We start from the raw sequence: 21,401 nt of genomic DNA on the forward strand, positions 1-21,401 counted from the left end.
ACACACACACACACACACACGGTGAGGAGCTGGCTCTATTCAAAGGCAGGGACAGGGATGCTCTGAACGAGATCCAGTGGGACCGAGAAAACCCTGGGCTGCTGCAGACCGTAATGTAGGACCAAGAATCTTGCTAAGAGAGAACATTTTCATTTCTGGGAGCCTAATGGTTATGAAGAGTAGTTAGATCATTTTAGGGGTTTTATATTATTTTGTCTCTAAAATAAAACTTATAACTTGAAAGTTTACTTTTTACTGGGGCAAGGTATAAACCAAGTCCTCCCCCTGGGGGCTGAGGACCAAACCCAGGGCCTTGTACTTGCTAGGCAAGCACTCTACCACTTAGCTAAACCCCCAACCCCTAAACCAAGTTTTTATTTGGGTTTGATTAACCAAATACTACAATTTTCCTGAAGTTAGTAGCAAAAGATTTCAATGTTGTCTTGAGATTGGGAACACTAATTACAGACCTTCTGGACTCTGGTTCCAGGAGAGTCTAGAAGTTTCCACCCACTGTGAGGTAAGTAGATCCTGCCTGGATGTGAGTCAGAATTGTAGAGAGCTATAACACCTATAACACGAGACACGCTGATAGCAAGAGAGAAGTCAGATGCACAAACACCTCAAGCCTCAGGGTCCCCTCTTCTTTTGGGGGCCAAAAAGTTATTATAGGGTGGTAAGGTGTCTATTCTTTTTATAATGTTGATTATTAATAATCAATTTCCTACAAGCAGTACCAAGGCAGGAGAGTTTAGAAAGTAGTTTTGTAGATTTAGATTTTTTTTTTATACATTTAAAAATGACTGCATGGCTGCTTGCTTGCCTGCATGTAAGTGCACCACGTGTGTGCTGTGAACCTGGAGGGCCAGAGGAGGGCGTGGGGTCAACTGGAACTGGAGTCAGAGGTGGTGGTGAGCCATCTCCAGTCTCCTAAAATCTATTTTCAAATGCTTGTCTTGCAGAAAAAAATAATTTTGATAAAAGCATTTTTTGTCAGAGAAAACTGCAACCAAGATAAGATATCTAAGTTAAAGATATTTAATTTAGCTAAAAAATTTAAAGCTATACATCTAGAGTAATTAAAAATGATTAGCTGAAAAAGTTATCTGCTGCAAAAACGTGAGAGAAGGAAATAAATCATCATTTTCTTTTTTTCTAGTGCTAGCATAGCACATCAAGATTCCAGGCATGTCCTTGAAGAAGCAGCACAGGTTTACTCAGACTTGGAGAGTTCTGAATGGCCCTCTGGAGGAAGCTCGATTCAGGACGCTGTATAAAGCTATCCTGGAAGGTATTTTCACGGTACTGACGTCCTATCTTCAACCCTAACATCGGATTTGGTGGTCACGTCTTATGCAGAAAACCTTGAAACTTGTCTGTCAGAGTGCAAACACCCTGCTCTTACTGAGTAGGTGAGCACTCTGGTCAGCCCCAAAACTCCTGTTGTTCTGTGACAAGTGAAAATAAACGAATATGCAGATTTATACTGAAGAAGCAACATTCCGTTTTCATCTGCACGTTGACGGAGGATCTGGGCTACATTACTTCCACATTTCTGTGATTAAGAATATATATTTAACTTGCAATAACATATTGAAAGAAATTATTCCCAATTAACTGTAAAAATTCACTTCTCTGGAATATGGCCACTGGACCACTCTCTTACCAAGCAGAACCAAGATGACTCCTAAATACTGTCACTGTCTCCTTCAAAAGAATGAAGAGCAAGCCAGGAGCAGCCTGTGGTGACAGTGCTTGAGTGGTGGAGACAGGAAGGTAGGAACAAGAATTTCAGGCTAGACTTAGCTACACAGAGTTCAAGGCTAGCTTGGGGTACAGGAGCCCCCACATTGTGCACGCTCTCTCTCTTCTCTCAAAACCAAAACCAAAACCAAAAACCTTCATGGGACTGGCCCTGCAGACCCAAAGCTGCAGGATCTCCATGACACAGGGCAACAGCAGGATACACAAGAGGAGCCCCAGTGAGGGCCCAGTGTCTATAGTGTAGCAGGAAGCAGAGGCCTCGAACCAGACCAATGACTCTGTGCAACGACCACTTGCAAGTAAAGACAGATGGACAAAAGGGTTTATTGTGTGACTCACTGTGTCACACTGCAGCTTCCATGACGAGATTGATTTTTCTTTTTTTTCTCTTAAATTTTATTTTATTTTATTTGGGGGGAGTTGCAAGGGCAGAGGGTGGATACGAAGGGACAGGGAAATGAATGGGATGGAGATGCATGATGTGAAAGACACAAAGAATAAATAAAAAGAAAGTTAAAAAAGAACAAAAAGCCCTTCATAACTTGTTTTTACTTAATAGTTTAAATCCAATACAGAATTAAATGAGCTGTAGAAGATATGCTCTGTATTTAAAAAGTAGCCCAGTATGGCCAGTATGATGGTTAATGTGGTAACTTGGCAGGATCCAGCTCTGAATGCAGGTGGCACCATCCCACGGACTTGGGTCCTTGACTGAGGAAAAAGAAAATGGGCTGAGGACCGAAATGTACCTCCCTCCTCTTCCTCACCACGGACTCAACGTGCCCTCAGACTGTGCGCCAAAATAACCCGCTCTTCTTAAGTGGCTTTTGTCGGGAACTGCGTCAGAGCGACAAGAAAGGTAACTAACACACTCACACTCTCAGGCCACATTCAGTACTCTTGCGTCACCGTTCAAGTGCAAACTGAAGTCTGTGAGACAGGCGTGTGGACTTCAGTCTGAAAACTATGGCTGGAGCTTCGGGTGGCAACGCAAAATATACACGATTCTGTTTTTCAATCTTTCAGTCAGTTACTCTAGAACTCAATTTGTGTGTGTGTGTGTGTGTGTGTGTGTGTGTGTGTGTGTGTGTGTGTGTGTGAAATCCAAGCCCCACAGAATTGGTACAGCATCTGACAATGCCTGAAGACAGTCTTGAACTCATGGACTTGGACCTAGCAGTTAAGGACTACCTCTGTGACTTCTGGCAAGCCACGTGGTTTCTTTGAGCCTCCTGTATAAAACAGAAATAATTACAATATTGTAAAGGTTACTGTTAGGATTAAACAAAATGATTCATCTACGGTGCTTGGCACAGTGACAACATAGAAACATATCAGTAGACACCTTTCATTTTTAAAACTTAATTATTTTTATACAACATCTTAATAACTACTTATGACTGACTTATTTTATAGCCAGAATTTTATAGCCAAGATGTCAAGTCTACAGCCGTTATTACCTTTATTGCTGAAATCATCAATTAAGACAATTTCTGCTAAATACTTCCTCGGTGTCCTTTTGATCACACTGTGTACTGTTCTCATGAGGGTCGACCATCCTTCATTATGGAAGACAATGACAACACTCGCAGTGAGCAGGTTTTCATCATAATGCCAATACTTGCATCTGTAAAAAGAAAATTTCACCATATATAGTTAGAGGGAATCTAGAACACTCGCTCCAAAGTCTCTGCGATTGAATTTTCTGATTGGATTAAATATTTTTGACTTATCTAAGGAAACAGTATGAAGCGCTTGGGATCTCAGCAGAAACATAAGATCAAGGCGAGACGCTGGTGTTTAAAGTTTCTCTGAGATAAAGCTCCTTGGTATCAGCACGTCGTGTGATAAAAGATGATGCTAAAGATACTATTACAGCTGTCAGCTTGTTTTCCGTGTCACAGATATCACTTTATTTTCCTTTTGGCAACTTGAGCTTTAAGACTCACGCTGTTGTCTAATACGACAGCAAAAAGTATTCAGAAAAAATTAAGCAGGTTAACCAGGTACACATGGAAGTCTCTGGGAAACTTACTAGTAAATGAGTACAGCTCTAATACTGCCTGGACCTTCTGGACTGACGAAAAAAGGATCTTTGGTTACTCTACAAAAGAATGTTTGAGACAATGGTAGCGGGAATGAAGCTGTTGGAAGCCTTTTCCTAACGGAAGGAATCTGAGAACAGGATCTGATGAAGATTCCGGAGCCAGGGGACACTTGATGAGCACATCTGAACGGGGGTAAGCCAAAGTTAGAAGCCTCATGGTCTTTCAGGGTGATTGCTCAAAATACAGAAATAGGAAAGTGTAAATCTTGGGCCTGCCCTGTGAGACAGATCAGAGGGTAAAGACACATGCTGAGCAAACCTGGTTAAATTCCTGGAACCCAGATAGAAAGGACAGCATGAGCGTACTAACTTGGCTTTAAACCATTTATTGTATAATATTCCACAGTATGAGCTGTTCCATAATTGATCAAATCATTTTCTTATTGATGGGCATTGCACTTGACTCTATGTCCTTATACAGGAATCTATCCTTCTAGATGTTCAAGTCTATAATCCATTAAGGACAGAGCTTCGTTAGTTCCATTCAGCACCAAGTTCCCAGCAGCTAACACACAAAGGCTGCTCTATGATTGGGGACGACAGTTTTGATAACCACTCAATGTGTTTCCTTCTCTTAGAATGTCCATCCCATACAATCCCATTCTGAGATGCCTTTGAGTCCTGACGGCCCATATTCTGTGAAAAGAAGCCCTCCTCCTTCCAGGAAAAAAGAGAAGCTGAAGAGCTCCTAGTACGGAGAAGTCGAAAAATCTGGAAAGAACAAGAGGACAGAACGGAACAAAAGCAGACGAAAAGCCAAGTATGGTGGCTCATGCCTGTAAGTAACCCACCCCAGAGGTGGAGGCAGGATCAAGTCAAGAGCACCTTCAGGGACATAGTGAGTTCTAGGCCACCCTGAGGTACAGAATGAGATCCTGTCTCAAACCAAACCAAAGCAACAACAAAACCAGGAGATGAAGGGACAGGCTTGTGCTACCTCCATTTCGTTCCAAGAGATGACCTGGTGTGGATCGTCTGCAGGGCAGAACACTAACAACAACTGAGGTATATATAGGCAGAGAAAACTACAGTCTCCATCCCACATCTTCTTTACAGTCTCTCTTGGCTCTAGAATGACACCCAAGGGCCAGAAATTTCCACTTGATTTCAATGGGGAGCAGAGAAGGTGGCTAAGCGTTGACAGGTTCACAGCTTACTGGTTCTGGGTGTCAGGGCGCTAGGAGGTAGGAGAGTGGACAGTGAATCTACGGTGTGGAAGCTTTAAGCCATGGTTTGGCTCTAAATGACAAGTAGGGCTCAGAGGACCCAGTGAGGTCCAAGGCGGAGATGAGTCCCCAGGGTAAGGATGGCATGGAAGGAGCCACCAGTCACAAGGGCTGCCAGAGTCACCAGGTCACTGCAGCACCATTTTCTGTGGTTAGACTGTGTCCCCAAAGCTCAAGTGTTGCAAACCTGATCCCTAAATGCAAGAGTGTTGGGAGGTGGAGCCTTGGGGGTGAGTAAACGTATTCATCCTGTTACCATCACAGTGGGTTTCTCAAAACTGTGGGTTTAGCACCTTTCTACTGCGATGTCTCACTCATTTACACAGCAACAATTCTGCTCTCAAACCTTTCCCCACGATTAGCTGCAGCAAGGAGGTCCATGCCCCATGGCCGTCCCTCAGTCTGAAAGCTTCTCAGCCCTCAGAATTTTGAGACGTTTCATTTCTTCATAATTCTCACTGTGTGGTCTGTTACAGTAGCAACACAAGTGGTCTGACACCAATGTCTCAGAAGCAGATGAAGAGTTCGGTGTACTCAAGGAGCCAAGGCCCCCCTCACTCAGAGCCAGAAGAGGGCAGCACCTCAAGAATGTCAGAGAGAAAGGGACCTCTGCAGCATAGAAACACCCTATAGAAATGTGAGCCCTGGACCGGGAACCAGCCCCGCCAGAGCCGTAGGTCAACACAGATGGCGTTCATTTAACCGCAGGCTTCCCTTTGCCACGGGCAGCCTGAATGGACGCAGGTTCTTGACAAAGGTTAGCTCTTTTCTGGTTTGCCGTGGTGAGAAAGAGCCAAAGCAAAGCGCACACCGAGTGCTCATCACCCACAGTGTCTTGACGTGAACACCGACCGGGGAAGGGGAGAGATCCTGGACTGGCAAGACGGCTCAGCGGGGACAGGTGCCTAACTGCTGTGCCTGAAGATCTGAGCTGAATTCCCACGATGGAAGGACAGAGCGGACTCCTGCAAGCTGAACTCTGACCTCCACACACAGTAAATAAACGTGAAAAGGAAGAAAAAGAACTATCTGTGATACTGTGGTAAAAATCCTGTCTTGCATCATGTCTCACCTCACTGCTATAAAATCTGCAATAGATTAGTCTCCTTTATCCGTGGTGTTTGCTAGTTACTTGTGGTCAAACACAGCTCAGTATTAGAGTACTATATAGTTAAGAGATCAGGAGAGGCCCACTTGCGAACTTAAGTTTATAATCAGTTATTGATGCTTGCTTGTTAATCTCTTAGGATGCCTAATTTACAGACTATTTTTATCATAGGAAGACATGTTTAGGAAAAGACGTAGCATACATACATACAGGATTGGTACTATCTGCACCTCCAGGAACCTACTTAGGGGTCATGACCGTATCCTCTCCGGATAACTTACTGGGAGTTGTGTAGGAAAGAAAACCAATCGCAGTGAGAAGCCACGTTTAGGTGGATGGGTTAGTTACATGCTTTTGACTCATTTCTGCTCCCCAGCATCTCATGCTCCAAGAGAGCTTTTCAGTCTTCTAGCATCAAGGACAGCAGGGCTCAGCTCTGCTGGAAAACTGCTCTGATCACAAGCATTCACATTCAGGTTAGAAGCTTGTAATATGGAGTGATCCTTGTCATCCTATGGAACGTTTTCATGGTAACAGTGCTTGGTATCGGGAGAAGAGACAGAACGCATTCGGGCGCATGTGGCCACATGCGTTGTGTAGGAGAAGGAGGACATCAGGGTTTCCTTCTTGGTCACTCTCTACTGTCTTCCTTTGAGATAGTCTTTCATTGGGCCTGGAGCTATGTTAGCAGCCAGAATGCCTCATACAGTGCTGGGGTTATAGGCATGTGAGGGCACGCTTGTTTATTATTATTATTATTATTATTATTATTATTATTATTATTATTATTTTTTGTGAGTACTGGGGATTCGAACCCAGGTCCTCATGCTTGCACAGCAAGCACTCTTACCCCCTGAGGCATTCCCGCTTCCCCAAGCATTTCACTGTGACTTCTGTAATTTACAAAAGAACATTTCAGATCCAAAAAAATGAAACATGTATTAACACGTACTTGATCGATCTCTATAGATCTGGTATCATCTGTAGTTTGATATAGAACCTTGTCACAGGGGCTAAGAGGTGGTGTTAGAGCTGAGAGTACTTGCTGCTCTTCCAGAGGATCCAAACTAGGCTCCCAGGACCCACATGGGGTGGCTTACAACATCCTGTAACTGCATCTCCAAAAGGATCTAATGCCCTCTGGACTTCCCCAGGCACCCACACCGGGTGCCATACATAAGACACACACACACACACACACACACACACACACACACACACATACATACTCACACATACACACACATACTCCTAGTTAGAACAGAATAATTTAAAAGCCTTGTAATTAGACTATCGATAAATAATATCTAGTTAAGCAGACTATGAAAAACCCAATCGTTTTAGGTTGTAAGTTGTTGTGATTTACATGTACTATTATTAATCTACAGCACTATACGTATGCACTTGTGTGAGGATGTTACTCAATTTCCACCCTTTAGGAGCTGTGTCTTATTTCTAGACTATTCACTCAAAGTCTTTATTTTGATAAGGAGTAACTTTAGACTCTCTCCTGTTAATTCTGCAGGAAGTCTAAATCTAACAGGGAGGAAGTTTTAGGCACAGGAATTAAACTCACAATTTGAGAAACACTGACTTCATTAACTACCTCTTCCATTTAAAAATAAATACAGTGCTTTTCCGGCTTCCATCTGAAAATACTGTTTATTTAAATAACTAACGGAAGAGAAAAATGCTTAGAATCTACCTGAAATGGAGCTTACACTAAATTCCCAAACATATTAGTAATGTAGACACGAAATTTAACAGCATTCAGAAATATCTATTTTATCTTTTTGGGGGGCGGGGCTTGAGACAGGATTTCTTTGTGTAACCCTGGCTATCCCAGAACTAGCTCTTTAGACCAGGCTGGTCTCAAGCTCACAGAGATCCGCCTGCCTCTGCTGGGATTAAAGGCATGGTCCATTTTCAACTAAACCAGAGTTACAGCCATTAAACCTGTGCATCAAACTCAACAGACTGGCTTTTATCCAAGGGTGTGGTTTCTGTGCACTATGGGTGGAATGGTACAGAGTTAGCACCTGAGAATATAAGTGCTACTTCTTCAAATGTATTGTATGCAGAAAGATACAGAATTTAACATAAAAAACTAGAATGTTACTTCCTCATTAGCACTCTCTGGATATGCGTTTTTATCAGTGTGTGGCTCCTGGAGAAGATTTGACGATTTTCAGTCCACTTAAGGGTGTAGTGCCTCAAAGTGCCTCTAGGTATAACTCTTTCATGAGTTCAAACAAAATTACATTAGCCCTAAAGTTTGTTTTGTTTTGTAATCTTATCATATTCTAGCTCCCAAATCCCTGGAACGTTCCTCCTTAAATGGCTATCAAGACCAGTGTCTCCCATGCTGTGTTTATAATTGCATTTCATATGTTGACTTAGACGCTGACTCTAGCAGGCCCTGGTCTCTGGGACAGGTTTATCATCTGCTGTGTGTAAGCATCCCTCCCAGCCTTCTGGTTCAAAACTGGCTCAGTATGCTTACTATCTCTTCATCTCCTATTCCCGGGGCTAAACATAAGATCAGGTGTTGTGCTTAAAGCTACATGCGATCTCTGAGAGAATGAGAAATTCCATCTCTACTTCACTTAGTAGCACTGCCGCTCAAACTGTGTGTCTGTGTCTTGTTCACAGAGGTCTGAAGACTCTACAAAGCTATCCTGCCAAACTGAGATGACTGGGCATCATGGTCTCCCGGTCTACTGGGTAAGCATGTGTCTGCTTTCAAAGATATGAGCTTGGCTTGGCTCCTCTTCATAGACCGTGCTGACGTTTAGCAAAGGTGAGTCTTTATGTCTAAACCACTGGGACTATGCCTCACATCAAGTCTCTAGAACCAAACTTGCTCTCTTCCTTTTGGAAAACATCTGCTCCTCAAGTCCCTCCCCTGTGCTTCGGCGTGCTGGGTGAGTGATGAGACTTCTACTTAAACTCGTCCGCTAAGTTCTTCAATATCTGGTCCTCTGTGGAGCTTTGAAGGCCTGCGAGCTGCAGGACTGGCCTAAAGGGTGGGGGCTCTCAATGAGAAGCTGGATAAGTTTGATCCCTAGGACCCAGCTGCTAGAAGGAGAAAACCAACTTCTGCAGGCCATTAAACATGCACCTACACACACACGCACACGCTCACACTCAATAAATTAATCTAATAACAAATTAAAAAAATAAAAGAAACTTTTAAAGGCCTCAGTAAATCTAACACACTCTTAAGATGTCAATTATAAAATTTTAATCATCAGCTCTTTCCTGACAATGAAGGAACAAAAATATAGTATGTCTATTTTTCCCTCATATTTGAAAACCATATACTATGCCCAAACAATTTTTATTTTTTGCATTTGTACTCCAAACAGAATCTGCATTGGCGGGGAACATTATGTTGAGACATGTTTAGAATGTCTGCTTAAAGCAACCACATCCCATGGTTCTATCTCCTTAGCAATTCCTCAGGAGGAGACTATATAACATTATCTCTGGGACAGCGAAGGGACTAGTAGGGAACACTGGTCCCAGCTGGGCCAGCTGGAGTCTTTCACTTTGGACTCTGAGCTCATGTGACTTTAGCTTCTATTTATATTTGCATGGTGAGGCAAGGGTTTGAAACAGAGAGTTTTTCTTGGAGAAATGCAACCCCCCCCAAAAAAAACAAAACAAAAAACAAACAAACAAAAAAGGTAAGTGTATGAATGTTTAACTGACACATGACTTCACTTCTTCGTCTGCCCCCTCCTGGTTATGAATCTCCAGTGACTCTCACATGTTCTGTGTGATCTTGGTTTCCACGAGACAGTTCAGCAGGACCTCTTCACTTACCTGTTTTAGCTTAGCTGGTTTAAAAGATTTGTTTTTAAGTAACTACCCCATCCAACATGTTAACTTTAATATTTTTTACTAAATTGCAGCTCGTTATGTGTGTGTGCTCATAGAATAAAACTTCAGAGTTTCACTAGCCAATCAGCAAATCAAGCTGTCTATTTTCTCTTACAATTTGAGATTGGAGAGCTTCTTGGTGAAGTTACAGAAACATGAGCTAGAGACGACCTCTCCAGGTGGTATCACTTTGTAGGTCCTAAAAATACTTTGTGTAGATGAACATTAACATTAGAGAATTACATATGTTACCTAAATTAGAGATATTTCAAAGTAGATAACTAATTAGTGTATAATTTGAGATATTAGGGGAAAAAGTCCTCAAGGTTTATAGTCTAGTCACCACTAAAAACTACCTAAAATCAGATTACTTGGCCAGTATAGAGTCTGTGGGAATGGTTGGTGTCACAATTCTGAAGGTTCCACACACCGTTCCTTGGCCACAGCGAGGTCTGCCAGGCAGGCTTATTGAATGACTCAGGCCCCAGCGCTCCCTAAAGACAGCTGGTTGGGACACAGTGACAGTGATCGCCATTTCTTTGGTCCCCCATTCTAGCCTCCATAATATAGTCTTTCTTTTGACTAGGCACAATGCAATCGAGTTCCAGTTTGTTTTTATCCTAATCATTGTCTCAGACTTCCTTCCACAAAGAGCTTGTGCCCTTTCCCTTCACCGTTAGACACTAATTACTTTCCCCTAACGGTCTTATTAGTCAGTCCTCCGTTGAAGGTCAAAATTCCGTCTGTAGTAATAGAACTCACTCATCCTATTATCTGCAAAATGAAAATATCAGAAAAGCTAAGTTCGGTTCTGCCCAAATCGCAAACATTTCATGATTATGTCAATTCTCGATAGATATTTGTTGATTTGATTTCAAAAATGTTTACAGGTCTACTCTTTCAGTGTCGCCTGATGTCACGGAACACGGTCCATTTTTTTCTCTGCTAATGAGTCAAATATTACTGACAGAGAGAATAATAAATCTTCCATTCTTTGGGGAAGGTTGAAAAATCAAGTCGATGTACACAGAATTAACGGCTGTGCCTGGAAAAAATTTCAAGTACATCACCTGTCATACCAAAACTAAGTAATGGAGAAAGTACGGCAGCTGCTAACGGTAATTCTTGCTTGAGCTTATGATGTGGTACCATGGCTGGAAACCAGAGCAAGAATGAAGGGTAGAGCCAGGGGGCAGCTTTGGCCCTGCCCCTCAGATCAGTCCAATCTCAATAAATGACAGAGATCTGTCATGTGTACAAGGTTTAAGGCAAGTGGTCCAGTTCCAGCTGGGCTACTGCGTCAATTCTTGGGACTACAGTCTTGTTCCGGGGCCAAGCTGGGATTTTGAGGGTTAGTTTATGTCTAAACAGTCGTTGGATTGGAGGAGAGGGGTCTGTTTGAAAAAAACAGGTTTGCTAGGACCTTTCCAGGCTGAATCAGGGCTAAGAGCTATGGAAAAAGCAGTTACAGCATATACAACCAAGAGCAATAGTCATCTACCTGTCCAGAACTCTGTGACCTCTGCTGATTGGGATGTGGGCCAGCGAGATGGCACCACAAGGATAAGGCACCCCTAGAGCCCCCATAAAGGTAGAAGGAGAGAGACAACCTCCCAAATCCTCTGTTCTCCACACGTAAGTGCAACACGACGCCCATCCCCCCTTTCACACGCAGAGCCCCCCCAATAATAAATATATGGAAAAATAGAAAAACCCCTGTAATGCATCCATTTCCATTCTCTATATGAGGTAGTCAGTGACTGTGACCCATAGTACAATACAGCTGCCCAGTCGTTAGCCATGATGTCACCCTTCCTTTCCCTCAGCTCCCCATCCAGGGTCACATTCATGGTTTGGTTAGAATTCACAGGTCCTAAAAAACCAGGGGAGCTAGACGTGATGCCCTCTTGAGAGAACTCAGCTTGAGACCTCCAAGCATGAGAACAGCTCCGTCTCAGCCCCCTCCCCGCCCAGCTGGTGCTCCAGCTCTGTTAAAGTGTCCAGCAAGCCAAACAGGAAGAAGAGGTTATGAGCTGGAACTCGTGAGGACCCTGCAAGAAGACACAGGAGAGACCTGTCCAGCAGACTGATGGTAAACATGGTTACTGTGTGCATCTCTGCGGAGGAAGCAGGTGGCTTCAGAGACACACAGGCTAGAATCAGAGGACACAGACTGAGTGGACAGCACTGCCCTGAGCACAAAGCAGAAACACAAGCGAGAATGTTAGGGCATCCGTTTCCAAGCACGTGTCCAACATGCTTGGGTTCTCAGAACTCCTGGGAAGGGCCTGAGGGTGCCGATAATCTTGCAGGGTGGATGTTTGAGACACACAACTGGTGCTTTCGCCATCAAGTGTCCTGGTCATCTGATCCCAGTCAGGAGGAAATGAGTTTCTAATAGCTTTCACTCCCTCCCACACGTACTACCTTATCCAAGTTTTGTGGTACTCTTGCAAGGTAGGGAGACGCTTTTATCATTCATTTTTTCCACACAGGAACTGAGGCTGTTAGGTTATTTGGCCTGCCCAGTCAGCTAAGAACAGCAGTGAGTTTCAAAATGAATCCTTCAGCTCTAGCTTTAAAGTTCTTTTCCCTTAAACCACAAGCCTACTAAGCATCACTTACAAATGCATGCTCATAAAGCAAATAGAAAAATGAGTTCCATATTTTCACCCAAGCACAAGGAATGCACAGCTACTAACAAAAATGACTGTATGCAGTGTGGAGGAATTCTGCCTGGTTTGAAGGGTCGAGGATACTAAATATGTTTTTTTTTTTTTTATAAAAAAAAAAAAAAACGAAGAATGCTGAATTATATTTTTGGGATAGCTGCCTTCAAAGTTTTTCTCTTTTCTTTTATTTAAAGAAAAACATACTCAGACAGATGTGTCCAGTTAATGATCTGAAATCTCAAACCACAATTTAGAAAAAAATCTGGCAGTGAGTCCTAGGACAGGACATATGTTCTTGTATATTTCTTCCAAACTCCCTGGGAAAGAAAAAAAAAAAAAAAGAACATTTCACAGTGTGAGCCATATGTTTATAGCTATATTGGACTTCCCATTTCACATATGAGCTTACATATGATATTCTAATTTTATAGAAATGCCAGCTTATCAAACACCAATATATTTGAGCTAAAACAGCAACCACCAAGAGGAGTTCAGGATCAGCACACCGTGGACCATGCACAGACGTGAAGGCATCAGGAGCGAAGAAAGGCGCTCATCTTTGAGCTGGTTGGTTAATGCTCTGCCTCAGTCTGTGAAGGACCTCAGGCAGCATACAAAGACAAAGAACGAAACATTACAGAGATTAAAAACGGAAGAAATGGATTTTTTTTTAAAAAAAAAAAAAGGATGTAGAGAAAGAAATAAGAAAGCAGTTTATAAAGTGCCTGGCAGTGTGTGAAGAGTTCCCACAAGCACAATTCTAGGGCACGGCTCGCAAAGAATACACCACAGATGGCACTACCCTGAATTCTACTAATGGTAGTGCACCCCAACTCTAGATACCTCTTATGAGTCTGCCAGTTTGGCTAGAATTTTCTAGACCTAAACCCGGTTAAGTCCATGTTTAAGAAACCCATTGCTCAGGTGAAGTATAATGTTGTTGATGTGAAGTCTAGGGTAAGTTTTTTTTTTTTTTTTTCTCGTATCATGAGGTGTCCTTATGGCAGGGACATACAGCCGTGAGCTTCACTGGGCTCTATTTCTCTGAAGGCTTCAGCGGTGACAATGGCATCACACCAAGTGCCAGTCATTAAAAACAGTTGTACAGAGAACAGGTTGGGAGCTGAAGTTCCACACAGACTCGAAGATCACACTTTGCAAACATTCTTTGGATGTTTTTTGAGTCATCTTCCACTTCGCATTTCATCACTCTGAGAGTGAGGATACGCCTTCTTAGTGCTCTAATTACAATAAGGAAACCGCATCGGCCAGATGGAAGGCTTGCAGCTTCAAAGGCACATTTCAATGTCGTTAATGACCGGAGAAGAGGTAGACGCACACAAGGGTAGCGTGGTAACTTTAGCCTAGTGTTAGTGGGTAACTTCCCAACAGAGAATTATTAGCTATTGCAGGCTGCACAATGCTTAGTTGCAGATTCTTACACCGTGACTCATATTAATGCCCCAACTGCAAAATGAGGGGATGCACTATATCAGTTTGTGAGGACTCTACTATAAAATTTTGGCTACAGACTGTTACGCAGAGAAACCCTGTCTTGAAAAATCAAAGAAAAAAAAAAGGGGGTGGGGGTGGGGAGGCAAAACAAAACAAACCCACTCTGTGTGACGTGGATGTAACACGGAACCTGAACATGATAGACAGCAGATGAGAGACACCAGAATTGAAAACTACTACCGAGTAAAAGGAAGGTCATCTGTTCTGTGACCGAGACCCTCCATTAGAAATTTGTCCTGCTGAGAGAGCTGAGAATGGGCACAGAGACTGAGTCCCAGGCTTTAGCATTCTTTACAACAGTGAGAAGCTAGAAATGGTCCCAAATGTCCTAAAATAAAAGACCAACAAAATAATTGTGGCTAATTAGGAGAGGAATGCCTAGCATGCAGATAAGAAAATACTGTTCCAAAGGAAACAGACAAACATTTAAAGAACTCAAGAAACTAGATATCAACAAACTAAACAATCCAATTAGAAAATGGGGTCCAGATCGAAAAAGAATTCTCAACAGAGGAATATCAAATGGCCAAGAAACACTTAAAGAAATGTTCAACATCCTTAGCCATCAGGGAAATTAAAATCAAAATGACTCAGAGATTTCGTCTTACACCTGTCAGTCAGAATGGCTAAGATAAAAACCACAAGTGACAGCTCATGCTGGAGAGGATGTGGAGCAAGAAGAACACTCCTCCAATGCTGATGGGAGTGCAAACTTGTACAGCCACTTTGGAAATCAATATGACGGTTTTTTAGAATATTGGGAATCAATCTACTTCAAGACCCAGCTATACCACTCCTGGGCACACACCCAAAGGATGCTCCATCTATCACAAGGACACGTGCTCAACTATGTTCATAGCAGCACTATTCATAATAGCCAGAAACTGGAAACAACCTAGATGTCCCTCAACCAAAGAATGGATAAAGAAAATGTGGTACATTTACACAATGGAGTATTACTCAGCTGTTGAAAACAATGACATGAAATTTGAAGGCAAGTGAATGGAACTAGAAAAAAAAAAAATCATCCTGAGTGAGGCAACCCAGACCCATAAAGACAAACACGGTATGTACTCACTTATGAGTGGATATTAGCTGTAAAGCAAAGGATAACCATGCTATGGTCAGTCCACAGACTCAGAAAAGTTAAGTAACAAGGAGGGCTGAAGGAGGGAGGCAGGGCAGCAAAAATCTCCCTGGGAAAGGGAAACAGAATAGATTTCGAGGATGGACTCGGCAGGTGGAGTTGGGAACAGGAGGGATCAGGTGGCAGGGAAGGGAAGGAGAAAATACTGGGAGAGACAGCTTGAATGGGGGGGGGCACTTTGGGGGTGAGGTGGAAACCTAGTGCAATGGAAACTCCATGGAACATATGAGAATAATCTTAGCAAAGACTTCTAGTAATCGGGAATGTGGAGCCCAAACTGGCCATCTTCCGTAACCAGATGAGGCCTCAGGTGAGGGACTGGGACACTAATCCAGCCACAAGACCTCTGACCTACGGTTTGCCCTGCCTGCAGCGTTCTGGGACCCGAGCCTAGCAGATTCGTCATCAAAGAGACCAGAAGAGACTTCATCCAGCAACCCATGGGAGCAGATGCCAGTCCCACAGCCAAACATTAGGTGGAGCTTGAGGAATCCTGCAGAGGAGGGGGAGGAAAGATCGGAGGAACCACAGGGGTCAAGGACACCATCGGAAGACGGCCCACACAATCGACTGACAGGGACTCATGGGAGTTTGCAGGGATCAGGGAGCCTGTAGGGGTCTGACCTAGGTCCTCTGTATATATGTTATGGTGGAGTAGCTTGGTGTTCTTGTGGGATTTCTAACAGAGAGATCAGGGGTGTCTCTGATTCTTTTGCCTACTTATAGGATGCTTTTCCTCCTACTGGGTTGCCTTGTCCAGCCTTAATGTGATGGTATGTGACTGGTCTTATTGTAACTTGTTATGCCAAGTTTGGTTGATGTCTCTGAGAGGCTTGCTCTTTTCGGGGGGAAGGCAGAGGAAGGTGGATCTGGGGGAGAGGGGAGAGACTAGAGGGAGGGGAAACTGCAGTCTTATATGTAATATATGAGAGAATAAAAAAAAATAGTGCTTCAGGAAAAACAAACATTTAAAGACACATAGAATGTGTAATGTAATTTATTTATGAAATAACAATTGCCATCTAACTTCATTGTTTAAAAAAAAGTACATGGAAGTGGATGTGGTGGTGTGTGCCTGTGATTTCAGTACTTCGGAGGTGGAGACAGGAGAATTAAGAGTTCAAGGTCATCTTCTATTACACAGGGAACTAGAGAGAGGCCAGTCTTGGCTACAGGAAACCCTGTCTTGAAAAACCCACAAACAAAAATCTATCTGGGTTGTAGGGCTACAGTGTGGGAGCCCAGCTGGGAGACTGGCTCCCACATCTTAGACAGGGTACTCTCGAGGAGTGAGGGATAAGAGATTTAGATAGAAGGACAGAGGGGAGAGAAACAGAAACACAGGATAGCCTCGGGAGGGCCTGGGTCATTATCCACCGGCTCCTTCTGTCTCTTCTAAAGGGCTTTTTATAGGAATGCCAAGGGGTGAAGCAAAAGACCTCCCCCTAGCTCAGCCAAGTGCAGACCCTTTCCAATCTCCTGGTAACCACACACGTGGTCAAGCAATCCTTTAATGCAGCCCTGCTGGGTAAAGCAGGCTCAGACCTCACTAGGAAACCTTTGTGGGCCTCCACACTACAGTTTGAGTTTCTTAAACGTTATCTATTAAATACATGTAATTTTCCTATTTTTTTTCCAGTGTTTAAAAATGAAATCACCAGTAAGAACAACTACAAGTGTAGAGAACATCACTCTGGCAGCTTCATACGGGATAACTCCCTAGGAAGAGATCTGCTCTAAAACCTCGATTCTGATATATCACAAATGCTGTTATATCAGACTAAGGCTTTGCCCAGCATAAGTACCAGCACATGACCATCATCATGCCCCATTACCCTTGTAGGGAGCTTTGCTGGACACGTATCTATTCTAAGTGAGGGCACATTAAAACATCATTTATACCTAGTCTCATTTTAATAGGACAGCTCAAAGATTTGCAAATCCTGCTTAGGCTCCCTCCACACTTCATTTCTGCCTCTTTTTTTCCTTCGTTATCTAAGTTGTTCGTCTGTTTAAATCCACATAATTTACAGTTCTTGGGGATAGTTGCACTAATGCAACAGAGCCATTACACAGACCACAGCCACCAAGAAGGCTTTCTCTAAGGATCAAGGCAGCTGGAAAAAAGATAAATGTGCTTGTGTGCAAACGAGAAACAAAGACAGAAGAACTCTGGGGGAGGAGATGTTTCCCTAGGGCCAGTCCCAACTTTTGCTGATCTCTAAATGCAAACTGGAAAGCCAGTGCTAGAGCTCCAGTACAATGTTCCAAATGTTATCAAGTAATTGTATTTAATTATCACCATTTTAGAAGTGAAGTACTTCATGTGGTAGAAAAGTTATACCTTGTGCATACACCTCAAAAATCCTAAATATTCTGAAGCAACTGGGTAAGGAAGTCTGCAGTTCCTTTAAATGGCTGCAAGTAGACATCATGTTGTGGTAACTGAAGGAACTGTGTTCATGAAGATGCATGTAACTGATGATTTCTCAGTGCTGTGCTGTCTTAACGCTCGTCTCATATTCAAGCCACAAAATGCCAGCTTGCTTGGGGCGGCACTGCTGGCCAGTGGGGGAGTGCCACACACCGCTCTTTGGTCATATCTTACACTAGAACTTCCATGGAAAGAGATCAGTTCCGAAGTACTGAAGACATCACAATGTTGAACATCAGTTCTCCCTAAACTGTAATTTTCCCTGAACAGCTGTAACACACAATGTGTCCTTTGGTTTTTTCAGTCTCTGAAACTTAGGAGCACTGGATCATTTGGTTGGCTCCTTTGGTTACTGAATGTACCACTTTCTGAAGCTGATGTCTATCTGTTAAGTCTTTCCTCTGAGAGCATGGATGCTTGTAAGCCTTATTGTCATAGGTTGAAAAAACAAAACAAAACACATGTCCCTGTACTAACCTCCAAATCTTTCTCACCCCAGGAACGAAGTTCTCTATATCACACAAGCCACAAGCATCCCAAATCGTTTCCTGTATCCCTAGAACCAGACTTCACGGTCGGCTGAACTCAGTGTAACACTTCGTGGAGGCCGAGACTGGAGCGACACACAGGTAGAGTGTTCTTTGTTTCTGTGCTACACGGAAATCATTTCTTTCTCTCGGGCAGGAGGGGAGATACAATCTACAGCTATTAAAATGCCAGATAAAAATCAAGGCCAGTTAACAAGACAACCGAGCGGATTCAATAGAGCAGCCACCTGTTGAGACAGGTGATGTGTACTGGGTGCCCGGGAGGAGGCGGCCACTGCTATGTTTCCAGTCATCAGCACCTCTGGAACTCTGATTAGGTAGGTTAATCAACAGAGACTGCTGCATCACAAAATCTAATAAATATTCCAAACAGTGGGGAAAGCTGCAGTGTTCTGTTGCTTGTGGCCCGGACCTGCAGCAGCCTCTGAGGAGCAAACACAGCTTGGCAGGACTCCAGCTTCCCTCCCAAGCCCATTTTAGCAGTGAGACATCTGTAAGAGGATACGGGGGGCGAGGGGGATAAAGTGAAGAAAGGTGGGTGGGATAGAGGGGAAAAAGATGAAATATAGGAGTAATAATAATAGTGATAATAATAATAATAATAATAATAATAATAATAATAATAATAAATAGGCCAATTTATTTCTGTTCCTCGTATGGAAAAATTTAATATGCTATGCTTTTTTTGTTCTTGACATTTCTATAATCCATTATCAGGTTTTACTTTGGCATAAATTAATAAGTGAAAATATTTACTGTATTAGTGGATCTTTATTATTCAGGCTTTGTCCCAAGGAGGATGGAACCCGGAGCTACCTGACAGACCGACAAGATGATGCTCTCACTGTTTCTGCTTTTGTATAGAAAATGTATCCTTACTGTAGACTATTTCATGCCCCATTGTTCTCCTTTTTATACTTTTTGTTGAGGATTTTGTTGTTTAAAATGGCCCCAAGTGTAATACCAAAGTGCTATCTAGCATTTTGAACCATAAAGACACCGTGCTGTGCCTTACAGAAAAAAAATCTGGTTCCGTAGGTTTGTGTAGGCATGATTATGGCCCATGGCCACGGTTTCTGTCAAACACTCAATAGTATACAAAGAAGGAGTAGGAGGTTTTTAAAGCAGTCACATACATAAAATAAAACTAAATGTCGGAAAATGTTGTGACCAGGAGTTTGCAAAGCCTAATCCTGTATTTTCGCCTTGTGTGGTGGTCTGAACAGAGACTCGTGTTTGAACTCTCGGCCTATCGGGAGTGGCGCTAGTAGAAGGTATAGATGTGGCCTTGCTGATGGAAGTGTGTCACTGTGGGGGTGGGCTTTGAGGTATCATATGCTCAAGCTATGCCCAGTGTGGCTCCCAGTCTCCTTCTATTGCCTGCGGATCAAGACATAGAACCTTAGTAGTCTCCCCAGCACCAGGTCTGCCTGCATGTTGCCATGTTTCTGGCCATGATGATAAGGAACTAAACCTCAGAACTGTAAGCCAGCCCCAGTGAAACATTTTCCTTTTTAAGAGTTGCCCTGGGCATGGTGTCTCTTCACAGCAATGAAACCCTAACTAAGACACCTTGGAACAATAGTTCAGAAGACAGTATTCAGTCACTATAGAGCAGACCTGTGATGAATCAACTACACATCAAAACGCAGAGGCACAGAAATGGCATTTCATCAGCGAAGGCAGTTATCCAAAAGTCAGCTATAAGGAAAAGTAAAAATAAAATAAAAAAGAAAAGGGAAGTCAGCTATAAAGCCAAACTAGGTGGCATAGACCTGCAGTCCCAGATATTTGGGAGGCTGAGGCAGGAGAATTATACATTGAAGATTCATCTTGGCTACAGAGTTATGAGGAAGGCTTAGGCAACTTAGTAAAAACCATGTAATGGGAGGTGGGGCCACATTCCTACCATACACAAGGCCCTGGATTCAACTCCTAGTATTGTGTCGAAGGGGGGAGTGGGAGTTGGGGTCAGCTATGGAATCTGCCACTCTTGGACTGCTCACTCTATGGGGAAAGTGTGCTGGGCAGACGGATTTCCATTCCATAGGCAAATGCTTCTGCATGCGGGATGTAAAAATTAGGGATGGAGTCACATCTTTTCAATTAAAATTAAGCGTATGCTCTGATAAAAACAACACTGTGCCAGAGAATAGTCAATAGACTTACACGTCAAGCACACCCGGGGAAATATTTAAGGATACAACAGAAAAATGCCCTGCAAACTGAAGCTGCCAAAGGAACAGCAAGAGACGAGGAGGGCGGCCTTGCCACTTAGCAACAGCAGTAACCAAGAGGCAGTCGGCGAGGAGAAATTAGCCTGTTTTATGACAACCTACCCCTGCAAGGACAGTGTGCCCTCTCTACTAGACGCTAGGTTAGCCTACAAAGACGCTTAGCCCAAAGAATTATGGGGCTAGATTATAGGGTTAGGTTTTCAGAAATGACAAAGGTGTTCTTGACTAAGAAGTACTTATTTAATTTTACTGAAATATTAAGCCCCACACCCATGATGAGCTTTTCTTCCCTCCCTTGGATGCACATTAGAGACTGGTCTCTCAAATACAGAAAAGCAAGCATTTCTTCACCCTCTGCTGCTGTGAAGGACTCTGTCTTCTCCCGTCTTTAGGACTCCTACTCTGTGGGAAGGCAGGATGAAAGACGATGATGAGGCTAACACACTCTAGGACAAGGGTGAATGCCACACGATGAGGAGGAGGGGAGGAGTTTTATCAGAAGCAAGAACCCCTGCACTGTGACTCAGCGGGGGGGGGGGGGGGGGGGGGGGGGGAGCGAGCTGGCCCTAACCATCACGCTCTCCCACCAGGGGGACTCCTGTTACCTACCAAGATAGACACTTTTTGAGCTCTTTATTACATCTGTTCCTCACAGGAACTTCAGGAGGCAAGCTTTCTGACCCACATTTGCTGGGAGAGGAAATCAAAGATCTCTAAACGCTAGCCGTCAGGCTGACTGCTCTCCTCAGCTCGCCACG

The 21,401-nt window shown here is 43.4% G+C and overlaps 1 protein-coding gene across 2 annotated transcripts in view; it reads right to left on the bottom strand.

Moving 5' to 3' along the window:
* The window catches only part of Galnt7 (polypeptide N-acetylgalactosaminyltransferase 7), a 124,997-nt gene that overhangs the window by 23,444 nt on the left and 80,152 nt on the right, over nt 1-21,401 (bottom strand). For both annotated transcript variants that reach the window (XM_059244931.1, XM_059244930.1), the window contains exon 3: nt 3,225-3,391. In XM_059244931.1, coding sequence (XP_059100914.1) covers nt 3,225-3,391 — 167 coding nt within the window. The remainder of the gene's footprint in view (nt 1-3,224; nt 3,392-21,401) is intronic.

The sequence above is a fragment of the Peromyscus eremicus genome, chromosome 17 (genome assembly GCF_949786415.1).
Source record: "Peromyscus eremicus chromosome 17, PerEre_H2_v1, whole genome shotgun sequence".
NCBI lineage: Eukaryota > Metazoa > Chordata > Mammalia > Rodentia > Cricetidae > Peromyscus > Peromyscus eremicus.